Raw genomic sequence first — 15111 nt, 5'->3', positions numbered from 1 at the left:
ACAAAACGTACAGCACCGTCAGGAGGAGGGGGGTTGGTAACATAGCACACAAAGATCGAGGTAGTAGGGCCTCTAGACACCTGGACATTCTCAGAAATAGCACTCATTCACATGGAACAATAGTCGCATGGTTGTGCGGTTGAGGATCGGCTGTCTTGACTTCATCATCCATTTGCATTGTAAATGACATGCTTCAAGTGCGCCTTTTAGTTTCCCGATGCCCGTGCTTTGCATTCAAGACCAGACCGACCCGCAATGAAAAGGAAATTAGACTCCTCCATCACTCAACCACTCTAAACCAGGGACAGCTTGTTGGCGGCGATGTCGAGGGCATCGACATCGGGCGTCAGGCGGGCGTAGGCCTTCTTGGAGCCGTCGGGGCTGCAACGCATTCTGTCAGTACATGCAAGGAAAATGCATAATGGAGCGAGGAGTGCAACATACCGGATGAGGGTGTTGATCTTGACGGTGTCGATGTCGTAGAGCTTCTTCAGGGCCTGCTTGATCTGGGCCTTGTTGGCCTTGACGTCGACGATGAAGACCAGGGTGTTGTTCTCTTCCATCTTCTTCATGGCGCTCTCGGTGTTGAGAGGGTGGATGACGATCTTGTGCTCATCGAGGCGAGGCAGGTGAGGGATCGACTTGCGCGGGTACTTGGGAGCGCGGGAGACCACCAGAGTCTTGGGGCGGTGGAACGAGGTGCTCAACCGGACCTTGCGCTGCTTGTGGGAGTGCGACTGTTGGACACGAAGCCGGCCAGGTCAGCGACTGCCATTCCGACAAGCCGGCGCAACGGGGAGGGGGAGACATCTTGGGCATCATGAGCAAACTTACACCCTTGAGCGCGGCCTTGGCAGCAGCGTTGGCCTGCTTGGAGCCCTTGGGGGCGGCTATGGAAAGAGAGACGCATCAGCAATCGCTCTTATTCAGAACTCGCAAAGTCTGCTGCTGCATGATGCATTGGACCGAGTGGTATCATTGTCGGTTCGGTGGTCGTCGGGCGCAATCTTGCTTCGCAGCTGAGGAGGTTTTGCTTTGGCTTGGGAGCCCGGAGGGGGGATAGTCCTCCTGTTCATGGTATGTCTTCATCCCGTACCTTTCTTGTTGTCCTTGCCGGCGGCCATTGTGTCGATGTCGTCTGCACACGAGGTCGGAGTTGTGCTTCGGAATGGGAGTGACGGTGAAGAAAGTCGGCAAGCCAGCGGATGGTTTTTTTGGGCGCTGTGGGCGAAATTTCCGCTTAGGGTTCTGTGGGTGCGGCTCCATCTTTTCGCTCTAGTCGCACGATACTATTGGGTGAGAAGAGACTCTTGTGGTCACGTGGCAAAATTTCGGTCTCGCTGCCACTTTGGGCCACTGCAGAGGAGTGGGGAGCCGGCAAGGCAAGACGCTAGGCGAGAAGTCGCGTACTGTGACTGTGGATGAGACCCCAATACTTCAACTACGTACTCAGCATGAGCATGCCAGTAGTTCAGTCAGTTCGGCCCAGTGGCCCATTCCGTACCTCCTCGGGCATTTTAGGAGCGGACTACGACTATACATCAACAGCCCTTGGCGCGTTCGCCGGCGCAAGAACTGTCAATCGGACTTGCCACATTCTGGCTGTATGAGCTTTCACGAGCCAAGTATCACCAGGAGACAGCCTTGCTACGCGACTCTGGAGCTTGGTCTGGCCAAGCTATGATGAATCTGACAGACCCCCGAGGTTGTTCGTCCTTAAATGGCATTCAGCGGTCTGTGGTACTGTGAGAGCGCGCAGCTACGCCACCTAGGCAAGGTCTCGACCTCAACTTAAGCGTCATCATGGTTGCCAAGAAGAAATCATCGCTCAAAAGCCTCCAGGCAGGCCGTCCACCCACGGCCAGGTCTGGTCGATCCATGTCCCGCAAAGCCAGCCGAACCCTCATCAATACGCACCACCAGCTGGAGAAGAGACGTCGACAAGCCGCAGCTACGGGAGACGATAAGGCAGAGGCTGCCATTGCCGCCGAGATTGCCTCTCTCGGCGGCCTGGGCCACTACCAGCAAGCGAGCCTTCAGGGGCAAAGCCTCGACCGCGGCGGTGACACGTCCAAGGTCCTGCTCGAGTGGCTATCCACCAAGGAGGTGGCCACAGGGGGACCGCGGCTCAAGATGTTGGAGGTTGGAGCGCTGAGCACCCGCAATGCTTGCTCACGAAGCGGACTCTTCGACATGGTACACATCGATTTAAACAGCCAAGAGCAAGGGATCCTCGAGCAGGACTTCATGGAACGGCCCCTGCCGGCAAGCGACACGGACAAGTTCGACATCATATCCCTTAGCCTCGTGCTTAACTTTGTGCCAGAGGCAGAAGGCCGCGGCCAGATGCTTTTGCGAACGCTTTCGTTCCTACGCGAGCAAAAAGCAGCAAGCCAGGGCCCGTTCCCGTTCCCGGCGCTCTTCTTGGTCCTGCCTAGGAGCTGTCTGGACAACTCGCGGTACATGACGCAATCACGCCTCGAGGAGCTCATGGGGGACCTGTGTTACCAGCGCGTCCACATAAAGATGACCCAAAAGCTGGCCTACAGTCTATGGCACAACACTCGGCTTCTTCCATCGACGAAGATCGAATTCACTAAGCGGGAAGTGAACCCAGGCAGGACAAGGAACAACTTCGTCATAACTCTACAACACCGCGCCAACCAGTGAACGACATGGACAGAAACAACCATCCCACAACCCCGAGCAATGCCCGAACAGCGAACACCGCAATTAGCACCGCTAATTTGATAGACCGTTGGCCTCCAGCACAAGGTATCAGATGGAGTGCCCAACGGTTCTGCGTCCTCTGGCTCTGGCGAGCATCGCTGTGATGGGCGTTTTACGAACCATGACTTACATTGGTCCCGGGCGCCGGCAAGTCTATACGACAGCACCTTGCGCCATTCGCGAGGATTCGACGGCGTGGCTCTTGTTGTCGAGGTAGTCACGCCGACAACGGCAAGGCCGTCTTCCTCGCTGGTCCAGGCAAGCCCGCCGAACAACTCCACATCAATGAGGAAGAATATCGGCTCGAAACGAGCCCGCTAGCGAAGCTTCTCTAGAGCGTGTAGTGAAGCGCGAATGCGGTCATCGGACTCAGGACTAAAGTCGGGAATGGCAAACTGAGCCAGCTGGTCGTCCGACGGGTACGGGGCGTTTCCGGGACGCGTGACGGGCAGGCTCCGCATCCCGGAGGCCATCGCCGCTCTGACCTCTTTGAGGTTGTCGCTCAAGAATAGCCAGCGGGCAGGGGCAATATCTGGGTGGCTGGCGAGGATAGTGGCATAACTGCCGGGCTCCGTCTTGGGGCCGGCATTGACAGTGTCGAAATACTCAGAGATGAGGGGGGTGAGGTCTTGGGGGCTGGCATTCGTATGGGCAAAGAGTAGCTTCTGGGCCGGGACTGAGCCGGACGAATAGATGATGATTCTCTTGCCGAGGGCGTGAGCTGCAATGATGAGAGGAGCCACGTCCGGGAAGAGTGGCGCCTTTATCTCGCCAGACTCGTAGCCTTGCTTCCACAGGTGACCCTGGAGTGCTTTCAGATACGGTGCCTTGACGTCTCGCGAGACCAGATCGCGAACATGTGCTTCCAGGGCAACTCGGACATTGCGATACTCCGGCGGGAAGGCATCACGGTAGTGCGCAAAAATCGGGCTGTCCCAGTTCTGGTCGAGGTGGCCTGGCAGCGCATCTAGCGCGTATGGAAACTAGATGGCGGTGGGATCAGCATTTCAGCTCAGTTGATAGACGCATTGGTTGCTTGCCCGGTGGCAAGACATGGCCGAGTGTGCGAGGAATCCCGTCGGGTATGGCTGCAGCAGCACAGCTTCGAGGCCCAATGGGGATGCGGGAGACGACGAGACAGGGCCGCCACCGCCAAACAACGGGACGAACTCACGAGAACATCATGGACGAATGAGATGGAGCAGACGGTCCCCTCTGCGCATCGGAGACGGTTCGATTAGCATGAGACTCTCTCTCGTCGGCAACAAGGCTGGCTGGTCCGGGCCGCGACGTACCAATGTCGAAGACCAAGACTTCAAAGTCGGACAATGCGGGCGTCACCGCCATGGCTCTTCAGCCGGGCTGGCTCCCCCTTAATCTCCGTTGAAAACTCTCGATGCGCAGACGCCGGGACGGCGGCCTTGCTTGTGAGGCGGTGAAGACAGTTCGTCGTCGATGAAGATTTTTTCTGCTTCTCAATGCCCCTGTCGCCAGGCCCTGATCCGTTCTCTGCGTCGCGTCGCGTCTCCTTGGTGGTGAGCGTGTCAGTGGACTTTTTTGCCCCTCCCGTCGTGAGGCTGCCATGTTGCGGGCTAGTCAGCCAAGTCCTATGCAGTCGTGCAGTAGCGGGCGCACACCAGCTGACCCGCCCCTGGGCCTTGGGCCTGTTTTGGTATAGGGTACAGGATGGCGTCCTGCATCATGCACCTTCGCAATGGCGGTCAGCAAGCAGCTCCGGATGAAGCCAACGAACAACAGACGACAGAGGGAACAAGCACGGGCAAGCGCCCGGCGGGACGCAGGAGAGACCGTTTTGGACGGCTGGTCGAAATTGGGCACTGCTTGAATCCAATGGGTCCAACGAATATGGTGATGGCTGCACGAATTGTCCGGGCGCTAGGTTGATACTCCGCAGAAGCAGATGCAGCGACATTTGGTAGGGTCATTTTGGCAACGCACACAGTACGGCACTGTATGCAATGCACCCAAGAGCGTGGTTGGGTAAAGATAGGCTGCTGGCAAGGAGACAGGCGTAGTCCTCCGTGGAAGTTGGGTCGTCGCTCCTTGTCCCTCGCCGGCATCTCCACGACGGCCGTGCCGAGGCCACTCTATATCAGACGCCATCGCGTATCAGCCAGCGGCCTTGCTTACTACGAGGGAGAGCGCATGTGCTTATCAGCCCCGCGGCCAAGATAGATCGTCATCGGCGTGACGGCAATGGCAACCGCATGTGGGCTTGGTTCGCATCATCGAGAAGACGAGACGCGCGACCTCGGAACTACGCGGATACATTGTCGTACAGGCACACATACTGCCTCGTACAGTACAGTACATACGTGGCCATGGGCGACGACTCGACGACCAGCCGCCCGACTGCAGCGGCTGCATCATCTCCACCAACCGACGATGTGTCGGCTCACGGAGGAGCTTGGACAATGGCTGCCCGCATGCCGGCGAGCGGGAGGCGATGCCGCCCAGCCTGTTACAGGACCGGGGGGAGTTTACCGTGGAGGCACTGGCCTGGCCGTCGTGCATGGGCCACCACAGGACATGGTGGCCATGGGCCAATCCTGCTCGAGGGCTTGCCATGTTGTATCCGTAACAAGGCCCCATCCCTGCCTATGTGAGGACATGCGTGAGGGTGAGGTGAGCCCGCCGCTGTGATCGACCTGTGCGAACCAAGTACTGCAGTACTGCCTGCAGGTGTGTCCGTGTATGTGTGTGTGTGTGTGCGCGTGTGCGTCTGTGTGCGTGTTTGTATGCGCGCGACACGTCCTTGCTGATCGTTGCGATGCCATGTCACGCCACGACGCCGTTGTCCAGGTATCCCAGAGCCCCCCCATCTCATCATCCGCGCACGTTGCCCTGTTGACGGAGTGAGTTGGATGCCATGCCTCGACACCTCGATCCACATGCTTCGAGGGCAGTATGAATCTGTCACTGGCGCAGGGAGCAATCGACGGACGTGAAGGAAAGCACGGGGCTCCCCACCGTGACGGCAGGCTACCGAGCCCTGCTCGAGAGGAGGCATCATCTCCGTCTCAATCAATTCGTTTGCCGCCGCCGCCGCCGTCGTCACCCACAAGCACCGGTATCCTTTGTGCATGGGCATCAATCGCCTGATACCTCGTGCCGCCAGCGTTGTAGGGGGATGAACGTGCAATGTTTACCGCTGTTGACGCCAACGCCAACATGAAACTCGATGCACGGTGCCGCGGCCGTGAAGTCACTGTGCCACACCGGGGAGGTGACTGGTGAGCGACGTCAGCGGTAGCAGAAGGGACCCCTTGCCTCGGCCACGTAGTGCCTGCCAACTTGGTACTGTCAGATAGCAATCATGGGCACACCCTGTCCACCACACCGTCCCTGCTGAGGGTTCGAGCTGGTCTTGCTGGTGGCACCCCAAACATTCGGCATGCAGTAGCACAGGAGTGCGTTCCATCAAACCCAATCGCGGCCCCTGTCGAGCTCCCACGCTGAGACAGAGACAGGCTTGACGAGCATGCAGGACAGTGCCAAAGATGGACGAGCCTCCGGGCCTCTGCTGAGTCCCTCCCTCTCTTTCTGTCGTGTTCCGCCGCCTGTCCGTGTGCAGCCGCCGACGCAGCCGCGAGCACCACCGCCCGCAGGGCAGCATACATGCGCGCAGCGCAGGAGCCGGGACAATAAGCGCCCCGTGACGGGCACGACGCACCTCCCCAACAGAATGGAAAGCCAAAGAAGCGGTTGCGTGCCATCCGTTAGCAGCCAGGCAGGCACGTACCCATTGAAAATGGACCCTTAACCGCCACGCAATCACGCCCATCGAAGTCGAGATACGAGTTTCACAGTACGTACGGTCGTGCTCAAGACAATACTCGGACGGAGCACGGGATACCTGGGGCTACCCCATCTCCACACAGTCTCGGGCTTCCGGGGGTTGCTGGCCCGCGTGAGCGACCGAGCGAGCGGGCAGTCTCGCATCCTCGCGCCCGCCCTCGCGCAAGTCCGGGCAGTGGTGCCACGCTCCTCGCGAGGTCCTCGCCCTCGTAGGGGCCTTTCGGGAGGATGGCGGGCCCAGACAACGCTGGAGGTGGGTGAGTGGGTTTGGTGGCCGCGGCGCGAGATACCCGGGGCTGAGGTACCTTTCCCGGAATACTGGAGTTGACAAGTACCGCGCGCCGGCGTACTGGCGACCTGGCGCTACTGGCTTCGCCTGTGAGTCTATCGAGGAGCGGTGTCGGAGTGCCCGTTGGCAGCCAGACACGTCTTCCGCTGGCAGCCAGTGCTGTCCTTTGCGCACAGTGCTGCGCCGCGGCGCTCGTGCCGGAGCGGGCAGACACCCAGGCAGTGCTAATAACGTCCGTGGACCTCGCTCCGCACTGTTGGGTCACGCTGGCCGCTCGTCATTTCGTCGCCTGTGGAGACGCCACCCAGTGTACGTGGCATCATTGGCCGCACAGCCTGCCTTGGCTGCAAACGGTACTGTGTGCATTCCCACGGAAAGCGAATGGCTGCGCACAGTGGGATCGGCCGTTGCATCTCGTCATCAGCCCGTTTGCAGAGGACTTCCCCACTGGCGGTCGCTACGACTGCAGATCAGGTAGCCTGCTATCGGCATCCGTGCGTCCCCAACCAAGTCGTCCTCCAGTCGAGGCCCCTGGCAAGGCCCACACTCCATACACTGTCCTCTTCCTCCGTTCTCGACCTTGCCTGGCACGGCGATGACGAATCAACTGCCCACTGTGGCAGTGGGCAGCCAGCCAGTCGCCTGCCATCGCACAGTGCCTGTCGCACGCCCTCGCCTCGAGGCCGTTGGCACGGTACGTACGGGGTACGAGATACATGGGCTCTCTCGCGCTGTCTGCCCCGGGCGCTCGACCGTTCTGTCTACCTGCCATGCTGCCCACCCAGTGACACACGCACTCACAGCCGCCCCCCTCCAGGCCCCCCGGTTCCCGCTTCTTCCCCCGTTCCATCCCATCCCATCCGCTTCTCATCACCGCCATTCCCTTCCTCAACCTTCCTTACCGTCTCCCACCCACCTCTCTCCTGTTCCTCCTTCCTGCCCTTTATTACCTACCATCTCCTTACCGTCATCCCCTTCCTCTCCTTCCGACCCCCTTCTCCTACGTCCGTATCCGTCTTCCATCCCCCTTGAGGCAAGGCCTTCTTTCTTCTCGAGCTTGCTGCTCCCTCTCGTCGTCTCCGCCACCGGCCGTTGACCGATCCGAGTCATACTCCGTACTCACCTCGGCCGTTGCAACGCTCACGACGACGATACCACCGACCCCTCGCAAGCTTCAAAGCCCCGACTCACTCGCCGACTTACTCCGTACCAGTCGAGTCTCATCGAGAGAAAGAAGGATCCTTCATCGCCGCCATCACTGTCTCACCCTTTGATCCATTCGCGACCTCGCCTGCCTTCCGATCGAGTCTACAGTCACACGCGCAAGCAAGCAAGCAAGTACGCACGCACGCACGCACGCACGCCCTCAGTTCACGTCAACGCCTCTGCGGAACGACCATCAACGCTTGGACTCCGGCAACTAGAAGATAACATCACGCTGTAATTGCTCCTTGGAGGCCGTGATCAGCGCAAGCCTCGAAGGCGTCGGATTCTACATCAGTCGCTCTTCACTGGGTCGTTGGGGTTCCCCCCCGCGCGACATTGTTGACAGCAGCTACTTGTGTACTCTGATCGTCCCCGCCGCCGCTCTGCTCTGGTCGAATCTTCCTTGACCCAGGGTGAGCCTAGCTCTGCTCCGTCGGCCTCTCGAGTACGACGGGCCGCCAGTGCCTTTGCTCCCCTGTGGATCCCTGCGACGCCGCTACCTCCGACGCTACATCAGAACGCCCTGTTCGATCCCAACGGCTCCGTCCCAAGCCGTTCCTCAACGCCACCACCTGACGTTCTCCTCTCTCTCTCGGTCAACAACCAACAACGATCTCCATGTCATCATAACGATTTCCTCCTTGTCTATTCGCCTTTCGAGCCCTCTGGCTCCCAGCGCTTCCCCGCCACGACGTTTCGTTACCATTGCAATTTCCTTTGTTCGCTCTACTCAGCATTCAATCATCAAATGAGCTGTTGATTTCGCTATCGTCACTGCTCTTTGTGTCGTCGGATGCCTCACTGCCTCGACCTGTCAGAGCTTCTGTACATTTCAACGATCTGCTCTCACGCCCTAGCAACAGCTCCCTGAGTTGCTCAGTTCTGCTCGTTTTGGGTTAAGCCCTGCTGTACACACGACTTCAAAAGTTGCACCGCCTCTTTGATCTCGACGGTTGTACTTTTCGCGGCTCGGCCTAATCGATCAACTTCTCGAGTCTTGTACGACTACCTCTTGTTTTCCATCTTCACCTACGAATTTCTTTTCTTTCACCCCTTGTTCGTCATGGAATGCCTGCGAGAAAAGTTCGTTGGCGGCGTCCTCCTGGATGGCCGATTCCAAACCATTTCGCCTCTCAACCATGGCTCTTTCGGTATGGTCTTCATGGCGCAGGATCTCTTGACGAACCAGCCTGTGGCCATCAAGTGCCTCACCAAGAAGTCGGCGCCTGGTGAAGCCGGTCTCGACTTCGCCGTCGATGACAAGTCGGAAGAATACGCCCTTCACAGCAGCCTCGGCAGTCACCCCAACATTGTGAATCTCATCCATTCTTTCGAGACAGAAGCCCATGTCTATTTGGTCATGGAGTTCTGCTCGCAGGGCGACTTGTATGAGGCTATTCGGAACGGCCATGGACCTCTTCAGACCGAGCACGTCCGCCAATTCATGCTCGAACTAGTCGACGCGGTTGACTACATTCATTCGAAGGGTGTCTACCATCGCGACATCAAGCCGGAGAACATCTTCCTCACGCAAGACGGCGCTATGAAACTGGGCGACTTCGGCCTGGCCACGACTGACAAGTGGTCCTATGAGATGACTGTTGGCAGCGATCGCTACATGGCCCCTGAGCAATTCGACTCCGCCGGCGCTGGCTACTCGCCCGCAGCGGCTGACATTTGGGCCATTGGGATCTGCCTGCTCAACATTCTGTTTTCAAGGAACCCGTTCACCACTCCCACCGAGGCCGACCCTCTGTTTCTTGATTTCTCCCGCGATAAGCAGAGTCTGTTCGACGTCTTCCCGGACATGTCCCAGGATACCTACGAGGTCATCGTCCAATGCATGAATCTGGATCCCAAGAGGCGATCCCTGGTCGGCGCACGAGACGCGCTTGTGCGTGTTGTCAGTTTCACGACCGAGGACGAATCGCTTGATGACTTCTGCGGCGCCGAGAAGGCTACGGTGGCGTCTGCCAACCGTGAGCCCCTCCGCACGCCATCCATCCAGAGCCCTCATGTCGACTCTGGAGCTTTCCCTTGGGCCAAGGCTCTGCACGCCAGCCCTCATCAGGCCCGTCAACTCAGCGCCATCCCCGACGACGAAAGCTACACCGAGGACCTTTTTTCAAAGTCTGGAGAAACTGCGGACTGGTGCTCGGCTAGCATTCAGACTCCGTCCTCGTCCATGCTTGACTCTCAGCTTGGTCTCTCACTCAATTCCCTTGCCATTGGAAATTCTTCCCGGTTCCCAAAAGTCTCGCCCACAGCTGGATCACTTCCCATCAGCGTGGCGAAACCAATCACTTTGTCCATGTCGACGGTGTTCGGTCGTCGCAAGGATGCTGTGTCGAAGAGTTGGAGTGACATGTGGGAGGAAGATGAAGAGGAGGAACACGAACGGGAGATGCAGGCTCGCCAGGCACTGAACGGAAGAACTTGGAGTCACGAGAGCGGCGGTACTGAGAAGAAGGAAGAAGACAAGCGAGAGGGCGATGCCACACCTCACACTATCAAAGGCGATGTCGACGATGACCTTGTCGCAGATGGTTTCTTCTTCCACGACTCAGAAGCCGTCAAGAAAGCCTCCCCTCCCACTCCACGTTACTCGCCACCGTCGAAGCGATTCAACTTCGACAAGTGGGCAGCGCTCGGCGAGCGTCGCAGGGGCCAGAGCTTCAAGACCCATCCGGAGAAGTCGCCGGTTTTGAAGTCTGGCCGTCAAATTGGTTTTGGATATAAGTCTTATGAAGCGGGCGTTTTGGATCATTCTTATCACAACATCAACAACACAAACAAATCTTGGGGCAGAGAACGTGTCAAGGAATGCCCATGGAACAAGGGGAGAGATTGGAACTGGCGCCGAGACCGGCGATCCGATCTCGGGGACATTGAGTGGGTTGGTGGGTGGTAGAGAGTTGAGTCTCTCGTACACCTTTCCAATCGTGGTTGAGGCCGTTGTTCGGGGCTCGATGGGCAGCGATAGGACTACCAGCGAAACTGGTCAGCATGATCATTTGGGGCATCACTTCGATGGTGCCGCCAGATGAAGCCAAGCTGAACTATCTTGGCTAGGTCGCTGTGTTTTAGTCGCTGTTGTGCATCGGGCATGGATTTGAGCCTCAACTCGCTTTCTGCGTATTAGATATTGTCAGAGATAGTTCACACAATACCAGAAGTTACCCACTCAACAATGGAAGTGTCCTTTTGCTCAGGACGCGTGATGTGCACACTAAGTTACAGAATTGAATTTATCGCAAGTCATTTGGATCGGCAGTAGATGCAGATATTCATGGGTTGTAGAATCTCGAGCATCGTCCGAAACGATGCCGACGAGGTCTTGGGTAGCAGGCGAGCTTGACCCCATGCTGTCTTTAGGGGGGACCTGGGAGCATCGCAAACAATCGGCGCATTGATTACCCGCTCGCTCACTTAGGCACGAACGACTGGACAAAGTCATGGTTTATACCCCTATGGACACACGGGGAAGAGAGCTAGGCAAACTGCCCTCCCCAACAAGGCCGGCACTTCTATGCGGTATCTATTCAAAAATTGACCGAAGATGACGAGTATATGAAACACGCAGCGCAAACGGGCGTGGAACCACAAACGGCGCACCTGCCCAAATGCCACCGGGCCGGGGCAACAAGGTCCAAGCACGCAAACCTAGGCGCCGACGAGGTGCTTGGGGAGAAAGGTCCAGACCGTGCCGACCAGGCCCATGACGGAGAAGAGGGCGAGGAGGACCCAGGAGGCGAGGCGCTCGCGTAGGGGTATGTCGTGCCAGAAGAGCTTGAGGTAGAAGGAGATGGGGAGGATGACGGAGATGAGGGAGCAGAGGGCGGCGCCGAGGAAGGCGCAGACCGAGTCGAAGGCCGGGAAGAGGATGGAGATGACGAGCAGGACGAGGACGACGGTGACGCGGACGAGGGCGCGAAGGGAGGTGGTGACGAGATGCGATCGGCGGGCTGCGGCGGACTGGGCGTGATGGTGGTGGTGGTGATGATGGTGATGATGGTGGGTGGCGTGCAGGCCGCATATGACGTCGGCCGTGGTGATGAGTGGGCGGGCGTTGAGGGGGATCTTGGTCAGCGGGATGATGGCGATGAAGATGCACATGAGGATGGTGAGGGCCTCTGGATAGCCCGCCGTCTTGAGGATATTGGACGTAATGGCATCCTTAATGCCGTCGCCGAACATGAGGATGCCGATGATGGCCAGACAGGTGTCGAGGACGTACTGCGGCAGCGTGTCAGTTGGTCGGCTGCGCACTCCTGCGGCGGGCAGCTTACTGAGAAGGAGAAGGTGGCATTGACGCCCTTGTTCCACTTGTGAGGGTGCCGCATGTCGCGGTAGATCTGCAACGAGCTGAAGTGAGCCAAAGAGCCATGGCGGTCTGGATGGGCCACGTGGGCACGTACCGAAGGGAACACGGAGTGAGCACCCCACGGGCTGGCCATCAGGCCGTACGCAAGTGGCAGCGACAGCCAGTTTGAAGGGAGCAGGTAGGTCGCAGCGGGCTCCCACAGCGAGCCGGGGCCGTGCTCTTTGACGAGGCCGTCGATGATGACGATGCAGACGACTAGACGGTGGGCGCGGGGGTCAGCAAGTAGCAAGTAGCAAAGCTGTGACGACGACAACGACGACGACGACGACGACGGGCAAGAAGACACGTCTGGTCAAGGACGGCGGAACTGGACATACTGCAAAAGGTGGAAAAGATGCCCACGACACTCGTGTAGCTAAGCCAGCGCAGCGGCATGGCGTTGAGGACGAGGATCAGAGCGGCGCAGACGGCCTTCCAGGTGTTGACGGTGGCGACGCCGGGCAGGAGGAGGTGCAGCGAGTCGGCGAAGAGGATGACGAGGGCGACGCAAGCGGCCACGAGCTCAAGGGTGAAGAGGGCCGAGACGACGACGCGGGCCCTGGCACCAAAGGCCACGTAGGCGAGGTCCGAGTAGGTGATGAGGCTGGCATCGAACTGCATGCAGCGGCCGAGGAGCTTGGCCGTGTGGGCGGTGACGGCGGCCGTGAGGGTCAGGAGGACCAGGCCGATGATCCAGCCGCTCATCTTGAAGGCCAGGGGCAGGCTCAGCAGGCCGACGCCGATGATGGCGTTGATGGAGTTGAAGACGGACTGGGGCAGCGTGCTCTGGCCCTCGACCGTCAGGAGTATCTTGTCGCCCTGCTTGACCTCCTTGACGAGGATGGGCTGATCCTCGCCCAGGGCCAGGGCCAGGGCCGCGTCCTCGTCTTCGACGCCGGGGCCGACACCACCGAGGCCGGCAGCGACGTCGCCGTCCCCCTCGACGCCGAGGATCCGCCACCCGCTGCCGTGGCTGAACGACGACCGCGACCGCGCCGTGCGCGTCGTGCCGTAGTGCGAGCTGCGGAAGGAGCCGTAGCTGCCGATGACGGACGGCGTCGCCAGGTGAGGCGGCACGGCGAAGATGCTGGACCGACTCGACGGCGAGCCGGCGGGCAGCGCGCCCGATGCCATTTCGGCGTCCAGGGCCTTGCCCTCGCGGTCGCGAAAGTCGCCGCTGACTGCCGACGAACCGTACCCGTACCCGCCGCCACTGGGCCCGTCTGAAGCGCCGCCAGCACCAGCAGAGCCCGGTTGCTGCGGCGGCGAGGCGCCCAGATGCTGGCCGAGCAGGCTCGTGTGCGGCGTGGCGGCGACGTCGCTCACGACGCTCCTCCCGTAGTGGATGGCCTCGCCGTGGTCGTCGTCGCCGTCGCCGGCCATGACGAGGCTCGGGCGGCGGGGGATCACCTCGTGGAAGTTGGCGGCGCGCTGCCAGCTTCGGGCGAAGCTCCTGAAGCTGTTTGCGCCGCCGAAGTCGGCCATGGCGGCCAGGCGGTTGGTGACGGACGATCTATGAGGAGACTCGATTAGCCAAACGTCCCAGTGCCGAAGACGACGAGACGAAAGACGTGCCTCCTACGTTCCTGGCCCAGAATCAGCCTGCTGCCGTCCCCATGGGCCCCGTCGTCCCCATCCTCGTCGTCGTCGAGCAAGGCCTGCTCGTCGGCAAGCACGCTTGACGTCAGGCTGCCCGACGGGGACGGCCGGCCGTCGTACTCGTCCCACGACGTCGGATTCTGCGACGAGGGCGCCATCTGCAAGCAGCGCACAAGCAGAAGCAGCAGCTGCCGCGTCACCGAACCAGATCCTGTGCCTTGGCTGCCGTCGCAAAGCTAGCTGGGAGGAAACACGGTCACAGCAAACGCCGTTGAGCACGGGCCGGCTTTCTCTGTCCTTGGTTGGTTCTTTTTGCAATTGCCTCTTGTGCGCGTTCGCGTACGTCTGCGACTGGGCGGGCAATGAATGGTAGTCGGCGGATTTGGGAGCAGGGGAGAAGACGGGAGCGGGAGGGCGCTCGGCGTGCGCGACGATAGCTCAGGCCCGCACGTGAGGGGGGAGGCGATGTCGATATCACTGACTGATACGGGACAGGCCGCGAGTCGGGGCAGACGATGCGACTCTGGGCGACCGGACGAGAGCACATCCAAGTGAGTGAGCACGTGCTTGACAGAACAGACGAAGTTGTCGTGGGGTGGTTGGGAGAAAAGCGAAAGGAAACAACAAGCCCGTGCTGTTGCCGCCGCCGCCTTCGCCGCCGCCACAGTCGAAGCCGTGACGCTCCCTGGTCTTATCGCGAGCCGAGACGAGGCGCCGCGAGAAGAGGCCCAGCTGCCAGGTTTCCCTGGCCATTGACATCAACAAGCCCGCTAGCCTTCTCCGCAACGGGCCATGATTGCCCTGCTGATGCTGCTGCTAGCGACGGGTCCCCAGGGAACCCCGCCGGTGGGGTCATGGACGACAAGGTTGGGGGGCGAGCAACGGGATGGATGGATGGATGGATGGATGGATGGGGGGCGAGGCTGCTTGGTGTTTGGCGTCGGCGTCGGCGTCGGCGTCGGTGTCGGTGTTGGTTGGTGGTGGCGGCCACAGGTTAGGTACCTATGCGCGGGCAGGCGGTCTCTCCTCTGTGGCTCCTCGCGCACAGGCGGTCCGGTCCACTGGCCTTTGGCCCTGCGTCCCCCCCCACCCGCTCGCTCCAGGC

General features: G+C 59.8%; 5 protein-coding genes across 5 annotated transcripts; 2 read left to right on the top strand and 3 right to left on the bottom strand.

Annotated features, from left to right (window-relative positions):
• Positions 1–293: 293 nt before the first annotated feature.
• Positions 294–1124, bottom strand: PLICBS_002294 (60S ribosomal protein uL23; the record flags this gene model as incomplete). Its single annotated transcript, XM_018321936.1, has 4 exons — positions 294–381; positions 445–737; positions 835–890; positions 1097–1124. 4 exons carry the CDS (start codon positions 1122–1124, stop codon positions 294–296), a joined length of 465 nt encoding a protein of 154 aa, XP_018179416.1.
• A 679-nt stretch (positions 1125–1803) lies between these two features.
• PLICBS_002293 (uncharacterized protein) lies at positions 1804–2670 on the top strand (the record flags this gene model as incomplete). The annotated part of the gene is made up of 1 exon (XM_018321934.2): positions 1804–2670. The coding sequence occupies one exon, from the start codon at positions 1804–1806 to the stop codon at positions 2668–2670; it is 867 nt and encodes a 288-aa protein (XP_018179414.1).
• Positions 2671–3047: 377 nt separating this feature from the next.
• PLICBS_002292 (enolase-phosphatase E1) lies at positions 3048–4077 on the bottom strand (the record flags this gene model as incomplete). The annotated part of the gene is made up of 3 exons (XM_018321933.1): positions 3048–3713; positions 3905–3945; positions 4026–4077. 3 exons carry the CDS (start codon positions 4075–4077, stop codon positions 3048–3050), a joined length of 759 nt encoding a protein of 252 aa, XP_018179413.1.
• Positions 4078–9107: 5030 nt separating this feature from the next.
• On the top strand, positions 9108–10955 carry PLICBS_002291 (uncharacterized protein; the record flags this gene model as incomplete). Its single annotated transcript, XM_018321931.2, has 1 exon — positions 9108–10955. One exon carries the CDS (start codon positions 9108–9110, stop codon positions 10953–10955), a length of 1848 nt encoding a protein of 615 aa, XP_018179411.1.
• Positions 10956–11707: 752 nt separating this feature from the next.
• Positions 11708–13892, bottom strand: PLICBS_002290 (uncharacterized protein; the record flags this gene model as incomplete). The annotated part of the gene is made up of 4 exons (XM_018321930.2): positions 11708–12280; positions 12334–12399; positions 12463–12623; positions 12746–13892. 4 exons carry the CDS (start codon positions 13890–13892, stop codon positions 11708–11710), a joined length of 1947 nt encoding a protein of 648 aa, XP_018179410.2.
• Positions 13893–15111: the final 1219 nt, after the last annotated feature.

The sequence above is a fragment of the Purpureocillium lilacinum genome, assembly GCF_023168085.1.
Source record: "Purpureocillium lilacinum CBS 284.36 DNA, scaffold_2, whole genome shotgun sequence".
Lineage (NCBI taxonomy): Eukaryota > Fungi > Ascomycota > Sordariomycetes > Hypocreales > Ophiocordycipitaceae > Purpureocillium > Purpureocillium lilacinum.
This window is presented reverse-complemented; position numbering and strand designations above follow the sequence as displayed.